Raw genomic sequence first — 11058 nt, 5'->3', positions numbered from 1 at the left:
GTAAGAACACTTACTCGATGTATTGTCTGACTTTTTGACAACTATTCAATACAAACCATTCTACATTATGTTTCTCCGTTATATCAAGATGTTTGATTTGCGTTGCGCTCGTCGGTCGACACTTAGACTTAAACATCCAAATTTTTTTTTTCAATGACAACGTCTTCGTTTATTTTAAGGCGATTGACATCTTGAAGGTACATCTAACAAAATGTCAAAACTTCATCAGCAATATAACCTTCAGCTATACAACCTTCCGGCCTCGCCTTATTTCTAACATAGCTTTTTAGTTGTTTCATATACCTTTCAAATGGATACATCCATCTCATACATACCGGGCCTCCGGCAATCGCTTCATTAGGTAAATGCAAAGCTAAATGAATCATAATGTCGAAAAACGTTGGTGGATAAATCAACTCTAACTTGCACAAGACTCTAATAATGTCTTCTTTTGCTTTCCTCATATCCTCCACCTTTAGTGTTCTGGAGCAAATTTGCTTGAAAAACATACAAAGATCTACAATTGGTGTAGAAGTTTCTTTGTCCAATAACGCTCTAACTCCAATCGGTATCAAACGTTGCATAAGAATGTGATAGTCATGAGATTTCAACCCAATAATGTTAGTATCATTATCTACCACTTTCTTACTAATGTTAGATCCAAACCCATCAGGAAATTTAACATCTCTTATAAATTGACAAAAGATTTTGCGGTCAGCTTTCTTGAATGAGTAGCTTGCATGTGGTCTAGTGAACTTGTTACCCTTTTTTTGCAACCATTGATTACGCCGGATATTCAGATTTTTCAAGTCCTCACGTGCATTTGATGTGTCTTTACTCTTATCATTCATCATAGAAGTACCCAAAAGACTCTCACCCACATTTTTCTCGACATGCATCAAATCTATGTTGTGTTTCAGCTGTAGAGAAGACCAATATTCGAGCTCGAAAAATATGCTACGTTTCGACCAGTTCAACTCGAATCCTTGCCGATCCATGTTTTCTTTGAGAGTGTTAGGATGTTTACCCGGTTTACGAAGTGTTAGACGACCTAGTTGATCTTGTATGTCTTCATTAGTAAAGTGTCTCGGAGGGGGTCTTGTCTCTGGTTGCCCATTAAATTTCAAATTCATCCTTAATGGATCATCAGCATCTAAGAACCGACGATGACCGATATAAACGACTTTATTTATTGCACGGTACGAAGGAGTGTCTTCATTGCAAGTCGGGCATGCTCTATACCCTTGTCCACTCCAGCCCGATAAACTACTACGAGCTGGAAAGTCGTTTATTGTCCATAACAACATAGCTTTCATCGTGAAGAATGTGTTTGTCGCTGCGTCTTTAATGCGTATGCCTGATTGCCATAAAAACTTAAGCTCTTCCACTAATGGCCTAAGGAAAACATCTATGTCCTTTCCAGGCGCTTTAGGGCCGGGAATCAACAAGGCCAACATGAATGATGACTCTTTCATACAAAGCCATGGTGGCAGATTGTAAGTGGTGAGTACAACCGGCCACGTACTATGCGGATTACACATGTTACCAAATGGATTAAAGCCATCAGCTGCCAGCCCTAATCGTACGTTGCGAGGTTCACTCGAGAAGTCAGGGAAATCTACATCAAATTTTTGCCAAGACTCTCCATCAACGGGATGACGCATCACATAATCTTCTGATCTCCCAGTACTATGCCATATCATATTTTTGGAAGTGTATCGTGAACAATACAAACGGCGTAGTCTAGGGGCCACTGGAAAGTACCGTAACACCTTATGAGCCACTTTCTTGCCCTTGGTGTTTTTATCAATCCACCGACTCTCTTTACAAACGGGACAAACTTGCAATGACTTGTGTTCCTTCCAGAAGAGAAAACAATCGTTTTTGCACACATGAATTGACTCGTACCCTAAACCCAACTTCTTCGGTTTCTTTTTTGCTAAATAATATGAACGGGGAACCTTGTTGCCCGGTGGAAATGCCGAATGCAACAACTCAAGGAGTTGATCAAATGAACTATCAGTCCATTTGTTGTTGACCTTCATATGCATCAGCTTTGCTAAAAAATCAAGGAATGAAAACGAACAACCAGGATATAACTTGGTTTCGACTGCCTCTAACAACTCTTCAAAATCATCATCGACACCACTACCCCCTGTATTCGAGGTTCCTTCATCGAGGTTTATATCATTTTCTCTCGACTCCCACATAACATCGTCAATAACATCGGCCATCTCGTTGCTTGGCGATACGACATCTACAACTGGAGGGATTAAAGGTTCACCGTGATATATCCATGTTTTGTATGATTGACTGAAACCATATATACGAACATGACGTCTCATTGCTTTCGGATTCATGAAGTAACGATTATCACATTTCTCACACGGACATCTGGTTTCACCTTTACAATCTAGGTGTAACATGGATCTCTCGACAAAAGTGTCGAGCCCTAGCTGGAACTCGGGAGATTGACGATGTGGATTAGTAGTCCAGCTTTTATCAATAGACATGATGCAACTGAAACATAATTTAGTGTTTAAGGTTTACTTTATGGGAAACAAAAATCAAGTAGAGTATTCATAAAGTTGACGATTCAAAAAGTATTCTAACACGGGATAACCTAATTAAAGCTAATTTTAAAGTTTTAATGACCAACATTAAGTCACTAAAAGTATGTTGCTATTAAGTTGGTTTTATAAGTGATTTAATTTGATTTTACAAAGGTAACTTAATTTGATTCTAAAAGTAAATTAATTAGATTTTATAATTAATTTAATATTTTCTTTTTTGTTATTAGTTTAATTTATTTATTAAAGTAATTTTATTTTATTTTAATATTAACATTAACTTGATTTTAAAACTACTTTAAGTTGATTTTACAATTAATTTATTATTTTTTTAATGTTTTTTTTTAAATTAATTTAATTTTATTCTATTTAAATTAAAATTACAAGAAGTACGTTGCTATTAAGTTAGTTTTATAATTAATGTAATTTGATTTTACAAAGGTAACTTAATTTGATTCTAAAAGTAAATTAATTAGATTTTATAATTAATTTAATATTTTCTTTTTTGTTATTAGTTTAATTTATTTTTTAAACTAATTTTATTTTATTTTAATATTAACATTAACTTGATTTTAAAACTACTTTAAGTTGATTTTACAATTAATTTATTATTTTTAATGTTTTTTAAATTAATTTAATTTTATTCTATTTAAATTAAAATTACAAGAAGTACGTTGCTATTAAGTTAGTTTTATAATTAATATAATTTGATTTAGTTTTATAATTAATATAATTTGATTTTACAAAGGTAACTTAATTTGATTCTAAAAGTAAATTAATTAGGATTTTATAATTAATTTAATATTTTCTTTTTTGTTATTAGTTTAATTTATTTATTAAACTAGTTTTATTTTATTTTAATATTAACATTAACTTGATTTTAAAACTACTTTAAGTTGATTTTACAATTATTTTATTATTTTTTAATGTTTTTTTTTAACTTAATTTAATTTTATTCTATTTAAATTAAAATTACAAGAAGTCACTAAAAGTATGTTGCTATTAAGTTGGTTTTATAAGTGATTTAATTTGATTTTATAAAGGTAACTTAATTTGATTCTAAACGTAAATTAATTAGATTTCATAATTAATTTAATATTTTCTATTAAGTTAGTTTTATAATTAATATAATTTGATTTTATAAATGTAACTTAATTTGATTCTAAACGTAAATTAATTAGATTTTATAATTAATTTAATATTTTTTTTATTAGTTTAATTTATTAAACTAACTTTATTTTAATTTTAATTTATTAAACTAACTTTATTTTATTTTAATTTTAACATTAACTTGATTTACAACTAATTTATTATTTTTTTAATGTTTTTTTTAAATTAATTTAAATTTATTCTATAATTAAATTAAAATTACTAGAAATACATTGCTATTAATAACCTAATTAAAGCTAAAGTTGTAATGACCAACATTAAGTCACTAAAAGTATGTTGCTATTAAGTTGGCCAAACATTAAGTCACTAACAAAATTAAGCACTTTCAAACCATATACAATACATTACTAGAAGTAAGTTGCTATTAATAGCCTAATTAAGCTAAATGTATACATCCAATTTCATATTTCAATAACCTAATTAAGCTAAATGCATATTTCAATTTCATCCAATTTCATACAATTAAGCCAAATGTATATATTCAATTTCATACAATTTGCATATTCCAATTTAATCCAATTTGCATATTCCAATTTCATACAAATATATACATCTAAGTTTCATGTTAAGGCAATGTGGTATAACTTCAATGTAATCTAAACATAAATTTCAACAAAATACATACAATCCAACAAAATTCCCACAAATGTGAACAAAACACACATAATAATTCAACAATCCAACAAAATGCATAACCAACAAAATACATACAATCCAACAAAATGCATAACCAATTCATATATCAAAATACAAACATAATCACTCAACAAACTTGAAAAATACTCACTATTTATCATCTAAAACAGAAAAATCATAAAGAAGATGAGAAATTTGACCTTGGTTGGGGGCAATTTCGGAATTTTGGCTAAATGTCGACCTTGGTTGGGGTTGTGGCGGTATTGTGGCTGCCTTGAGGGAAGGAGAAGCTAGCTAGCACCGGTCCAAGAAGCAATGCGTCCACCAAGTTGAAAAATTGCGAGATATTGAAGAAAAAACGAGAGAGAAGGTATCAGCTGTGAATGGCAGAAAGGTAAACTGTGAAGGGTATATGCGTTTAGCATTAGCGGCGACGGCTATTAGCGGCGACGTAGGGCAATAGCGGCGACATTAGGGCATTAGCGGCGACACACGGAGGGAAAACTCAGCGCGCCTTTCCGCTTTCCTTAACAACCGTTAGATTGAAAACAAATCGGACGGCTGGGGTGAAAATGATGCGGATCGCTAAAAGAAAGCATTAGCGGCGATGCCTTTAGCGGCGACAGCCAGCAATAGCGGCGACAAGTAACGCATCTTTTACGTGTCGCCGCTATTGCTGGCTGTCGCCGCTAATGCTTTCTTTTCTTGTAGTGAAAATAATAATAATTATAATAACATAATAATAATAATAATAATAATAATAATAATAATAATAATAATAATAATAATAAATTTAAAGTAAGGGGCTGAATGTGACAAGTTGTAAATATGTCTTTAGTCAAGAAATTTGTTTTCTGGGTAGATAGTGTCGTTATGGGAGAGTTAGTGATGAAATTTTAAAGCCTATATTTCTCTCTTGGAGATCGTCGGGAGAGAGTTGGGCACTTTTCTTGTGGCCGACTCCAATTTAAGTACGCCCTTACAGATCGTAATCTACCCGTATTAAGTATCAAATAATCTCATTTCCACTTTCTTTTCTTTTTCTTTTGGCTACCGGGAATAGCCACCACTACTTCCGCAACCACGATCGCCGGCATGTTCCTTCCGCCACCAATGGTCCCCAAAGAATGGGTGTGTTTAGGTGGTGCGTTTATTTCCTGTCATTGGCCCTTCGATTTCTATGGTTTTGTGAATTTGGAGGTCAATTGTCTCCCTTAACCACCAGCTCCTCCTGTTGTCGTTGTGTGTGTATATGTGTGTGTGTGTGTTTGTTTCAGCCACCGTAGGCCACCTTGCAAATGCGCTTATAGTTTTATTACTTGTGATGATTCACAAATGAATGTAAAGGCATTATTTTCCAATTATTCCACTTATACTTAATCAGCATCATACTTTGTTTTAGAGTAGTTTGACAATTATTGACCACCACAACACCACCATCCGACCACCAATAGGTGATAGTTTTCTAAGAGACTCGATTTTTAAGACATTTAGTGTCATAAGGAGTGTAATGGGTTGTAACTTAACCCTAATAAGATGATTTTTTATGTCAAGTTCCTAACTCTAAATGCTCATTAAGCCAAGAATCAAGACGTTCGGGTTAAGTTGAATTACATATAATGATAGCTAATAAGTAACCATTAATTATGATAAAAGTTTTAAAGTTAAATCTTAATCATTAAGTCTTTCATGGGACACCTAAGGCCATGACCTTAAGGTTAATATGATCAATTTCACTGAATCTATCTTCAAACTTCTAAACCTCAAACTTATAAAAATCTTACAAGAATATTGAAAGCTCCAAAAATCATAAATTTTAGTCTTGTGGAAAGGTTTATGAGTCTAGTTTCGCTAAACTTTGAATCAAATTACCAAATTCCAACTCCTTGTAGGGTATAATTCACAATCTTCTTAAACTGGTATGTATTGTCACATATTTCTTACGTTGTCTTTCAAAAATTATAATAAATTTATTAGAACTCCGAAAGTCAAAATTTCATGATGTGGTTAGATATCATGGGCAAGATGAAATTCCTATTGCTACTAACATCTGTTTTCACCCTAACCAAACGGATCCCTCTATGAATATCTAAGAATCATTTCATGCTACCATATCCTGACTTTTATATGCATGTGACATTATTTTCACAATGTCTTCCGTTGACCTTCTTTAATAGTAAGTTAAATAGTGAATTTGTTATGATAGACCTTGCAATGATATACTGACTAAGCTTCGATATAAACTAGGATAATCTATTGGGGTGCCTATTGAATCAATTTTTTGAACTGGTTCGGATGGAGTTATGGGATTTTAGTGAAGTATAATAACAGACAGAATCTCTCTTCCATACTTTTGTTGATATAAAAATAGCCGTTTAGGTGAATAAACAGGAGACGCCTAAAATATAATTTAAGTCTACCAAGGTCTATTATAGCAAATTCACTACTGAACTAACACTACTACAAAAAAGAGCATTACCGACGGCCAAAACCGTCGGTAATCCGTCGCTAATGCTCTTTACCGACGGAATTGTAACGAACCAAAATCCGTCGGTATATTCTTGTCGCTAATTGTTTGTAACGGATTTTCGACGGATATGGCAAATTTTTAGTGACAGATTTTTCCGTCGGTAATAGTAACGGATCACCAACAGAATATTATTTGCAACGGATTACCGACAGAAAAATTTACTAACGGATTACCAACGGAATGTGAAATAATTTACTAACGGATTACCGACGGAATTCAGAATAACTTACTGACAGATTACCGATAGAATCTCGAAATGACTACCAATTTTTTTTGTGACAGATTAGCGACGGATTTTGGCATTATAAAAAAATTTACAAATTAATGAAGAAATTAAAAACTAAAAATAATTACATATTCAACACATAAACTTTTTAAACATACATCAAATCTATATTTTAAAACCAACAACTATAAAAGTAAATCCATAAATTTCAATCATTTGACATACATTAAATCTATAAATTTCAATCCATGTTATCAAATACCATAAATTTCAATCCATATTGTAAAATATTGTCAACAACCAATAGAGAATTCCTTCTTGATTAGCTCGTGGATTCCACACCTGTCATTGAGAGTTGTTAGCTAGAGAGATATTTATATATTGCCCTCCAATGTTTACAATAAAGGGGGATAAAATAGTAAAAATGAATGTTATTAAGAAGTAGCAATTATGATAATACGTAAGAATATGTGATTTTAAGTACAATATTCCTCCATCTGAAGTTTGAATAAAAAAGAGTTAATGATGAGAAATAGCAACGTACCTTTCTGAAATTCCTCATTATAGTTACATACTTTCAAATAATTATAATAGGAAACCATTTTAGATTTTTTCATGATTATACTAAGTTTTTACTCGTAATGGCAGCCTATTTTTAATAGTAATAGCAATGTACTTTGCTATAATCACAAACAAAATGAAAGTAGATTGCTATTATGAATGAACTTTAATGTATGATACCATAATCGAGAACTCTGGTAAAGGACGTTGCTATTTCTCACTATTAACCCTTAAAAATGTCAAATTATTTCAAATAAAAGGCAGCCGCTTATCATCTCAAGAAATCTAAAAGGTATAAAGCTTCCCTAGAATTGAGTCACCTTTACAACTTTTAGCAAATGTTCAATAACATTTTTTGGAGACTTTTGTGAGTAAAGTAGTTTCACAAATGACCCATTGTGAAATAACTGTTCAAAAGGCTAAAAAGATGGCTAATTTGATAAATGAGACCACCCACTTTGATACATGTACCATACCTTTTGTCATGTTTCCATTTCAATTACATTTGCTTTAAACTCGACAAAGCCAAGACGGTTGCCAAATATGTCAACTCCTATATCAACAACTATAGTATCAAATTGTTAGAAGAAATTGACCGATAAGGTACTTATTACTGATTAACAAGAAGCTTGAAGAAAATACCTGAATGTGTACTTGTTTTAGAGACAAAAATCCATCCACAGGGAGTCCTTTTTCACTTTGAATTTTCTTTATCCACTACTTAAACAAAGATGAACCAATAGCTAACCTGCAACAAAAGGTGAAGCATATAAGAAGCTGAACATGAAACTAGAAACAATTGAAGAGGAAAGCATGGATTTAAGTTCGCTAAGATATAGGACATGTACATAATTTGGTGTATTACAGTAGCATTGAGAGATTGATGAGGATGCTAAATTGCTAATTATTATAACAACATGGCTGATGAAATGGCCATATACTAATTATACTCGATCCACAATAACAAAAGGTGGCCACTACTTGTTAAAATCAAATGGATTATCGTTAAACAAGTAAAGTATGTTGACAATATTGGTAGTGAGAGTAAAGTAAGTTGCTATTTATGGACATTTGCTCTAACTTTATTTAAAAAATAAATAGATTAACTTGAGCAAGACAGTTTGAAACATTTGATATCACACAAAAATAACATATATATATATATATATATATATATATATATATATATATATATATATATATATATATATATATATATATATCATTTGAACTTACTTTCACAAGTGGCAGGCCTACTAAAAAAATGGTGCCATTTCCTTTTACCATGACACTTCATCAGCAACATAACCTCACCAACAAAAACATAACATAATGCTAAGAGACAACAAATCCTAAAACTGTAATGCAATGTTTTGATACTAGCAGTGATAAAGTGAAAGATATACCTTGATATCATAGAAGGGAGTACTCCATAGAGATACTTCAAGGCTCTTTATGTCTCTCAATTTTTCTTTAACCTTATCAATTACCAATTGTAAGTCATATTCCACCTCTTCTTGTGTGTATTTTGTTTGCAGCTCTAACCTGTTTCAACCCCAGGTGATGAATTAACTATGAGTTGTTTGGGTAATGAAAGATGTCCCTTTTCTTGTTCAGTCTAAAACATTCTTAGCAAGCAAACCTCTTTTACAAGATCTTGGGTTACAAATTATGTCCTTAAAGCGGATCAAGATAAGCATATGATTGGTTGGTTGGCATAGATGACTTGTGCATTTGTACCTTTCAATTGAAAATGAAAAATAAAAGAAGAAATCAAAAAAATGTTAAGAGAAGAATATTCTTGGAGTTGAGAAGGAAGGATATCGGGACTCAATTTAATTTAGTAGCTATCTATCTGTATAATGCCACGTCGCATCCGATATTCATTACTGATTGCCAATGAAATATTCCCAAACATAGAACCACCAAGTACTACTGATTCTACCATACAGAAATTAGAATTGTTTTATAGATAAAAACTTGTCTAAACTCTAAAGCACAATGTACCAGTTGCTTAGAAGAAAGACAAGTAAACTAAAACTTATGCACACACAATAATACCTCAACTAAGCAGATAGACTTATGACAGTGTTTGGAATTTTTGTAGATGAAGTTTATTGATAACATCAACACCAATTCATATAAGAAATCATACATACCTGAGGTAAGTTGTATAGTGAGCAAAAGAATTATCCGCTCCTTGATCCAATGCAGAAATCGTTGATGACTCAAATCCCAAATCAGAAGTCTCTTCTAAATCGTCTAATTTCTCCATTCTTAATAGTCTCTGGTTCTAGAAACTTTGGATTAGTGGTAGAAATTCAGTCCTGCATTTATACAAACAGTCGGCGTGCATTAAAAAGGATAACGGAAAGAAACACCACGAAAATACTTGAATTGCAAGAATCTTCGTAAAGGACAAGCAAAAAACAAAAATAAATCTCGAAACGTTGAGTAAATCGCTAGCAAAAAGTTAATATTTCAAAAAAACTAAAATCAACGGTTAGATCATTCAAAATACCAATATCAACATAAAAAGGAGATTAAGAATCTTTACAGAGACTTATTACCTTTGTAAGAATTCGAAACTGTTTCCTCTTTAACCACAATAACAGCAAATACTAAACAATCTTGATTTCATTTTTCTCTTTCTTCAATTTTTGGTCGATTGAGGTCGAAGATTGAACTATGAATGTATAGATGTCGGAAGTCGGAAGTCTGAGCTGTAGATGGAAGGATTGAACACGATGTTGTCGACTGATTTCGGTGAAGATGGAAGGATTGAACACGGTTGAAGGTCCACGTCTCTACACCTGGAACAAAGATTTACAGGTTGCCGGTGTTCACAGAGAATGGGGAGGGGCTTTGTTGGTTTAGGATAAGTGATGCGTAGCCCCGCTCAAGTGAAACAGTAGCCCTAAATTGTAATCGACCAAATTGCCCTCATGTTTATAAATAAGAAGACTTAATTTACCGACGGATTACTAACAAAACTAAAACTTTCTTCAATTCTGCCGGTAAACAGTCGGTATATACCGACGCTAGTGTACTTTGTTGCAAATCCGTCGCAAAAAACGTTACTAAGTATCCCAATACTTTCGTTTTCTTATTCGTCGGAAATCCGTCGGTAATCTGTAGCTGTTTGCGACGGATTTTTTCCGTCGCTAAAATCTGTCGCTAATGCTCGGTTTTCTAGTAGTGTAATTATTAAAGAAGCTCGATGGAAGACATTGTGAAAATAATGTCATATGCATATAGAAGTTGGTAAGTGATGGAATTAAATGATTGTTAGATACATATAGATGAATCGGTTTGGTTATGGTGAAAACCGAAGTTAGTAGCACGTTGATCAAATCAAACGTACC

The 11058-nt window shown here is 32.4% G+C and overlaps 2 protein-coding genes across 10 annotated transcripts; both read right to left on the bottom strand.

Moving 5' to 3' along the window:
- Positions 1-203: 203 nt before the first annotated feature.
- LOC145095205 (uncharacterized) lies at positions 204-2513 on the bottom strand. Its single transcript, XM_079033127.1, has one exon. It carries the CDS (start codon positions 2511-2513, stop codon positions 204-206), a length of 2310 nt encoding a protein of 769 aa, XP_078889253.1.
- A 4805-nt stretch (positions 2514-7318) lies between these two features.
- Positions 7319-10741, bottom strand: LOC145092131 (uncharacterized). Of its 9 annotated transcripts, none has more exons than XR_013702432.1 (7): positions 9853-10733; positions 9336-9433; positions 9100-9238; positions 8930-9002; positions 8336-8441; positions 8170-8258; positions 7319-7474 (listed from the first exon to the last, which is right to left on the bottom strand). XR_013702432.1 is itself a non-coding variant. In XM_079030033.1 (7 exons), the coding sequence occupies exons 2-5, from the start codon at positions 9966-9968 to the stop codon at positions 8437-8439; spliced, it is 333 nt and encodes a 110-aa protein (XP_078886159.1). In that variant the 5' UTR covers positions 9969-10020; positions 10264-10740; the 3' UTR covers positions 7319-7474; positions 8170-8258; positions 8336-8436. The 9 variants fall into 9 exon arrangements, 8 of the variants coding, with proteins under 8 accessions (XP_078886159.1, XP_078886160.1, XP_078886158.1 ...); XM_079030033.1 differs by lacking the exon at positions 9336-9433 and having other exon boundaries at positions 9853-10020; positions 10264-10740; XM_079030034.1 differs by lacking the exon at positions 9336-9433 and having other exon boundaries at positions 8165-8258; positions 9853-10741.
- Between the last annotated feature and the right edge of the window lie 317 nt (positions 10742-11058).

This window comes from Lactuca serriola, chromosome 3 (genome assembly GCF_051521515.1).
Source record: "Lactuca serriola cultivar US96UC23 chromosome 3, Lser_US96UC23_V15, whole genome shotgun sequence".
In the NCBI taxonomy this organism is placed as follows: Eukaryota; Viridiplantae; Streptophyta; class Magnoliopsida; order Asterales; family Asteraceae; genus Lactuca; species Lactuca serriola.
Note: the sequence above shows the minus strand (reverse complement) of the source record. Positions and strands in the feature narration are given on the sequence as shown.

Excerpts from the sequence above, each read along its gene's own strand:
- LOC145095205 (XM_079033127.1), bottom strand. The coding sequence starts at position 2,513 with ATGTCTATTGATAAAAGCTGGACTACTAATCCACATCGTCAATCTCCC.
- LOC145092131 (XM_079030034.1), bottom strand. The coding sequence starts at position 9,968 with ATGGAGAAATTAGACGATTTAGAAGAGACTTCTGATTTGGGATTTGAG. Across the intron at positions 9,239-9,852 it reads CACTATACAACTTACCTCAG|GTTAGAGCTGCAAACAAAAT; the intron begins GTATGTATGATT and ends GGGTTGAAACAG. Across the intron at positions 9,003-9,099 it reads CTCCCTTCTATGATATCAAG|GTTATGTTGCTGATGAAGTG; the intron begins GTATATCTTTCA and ends TTTGTTGGTGAG.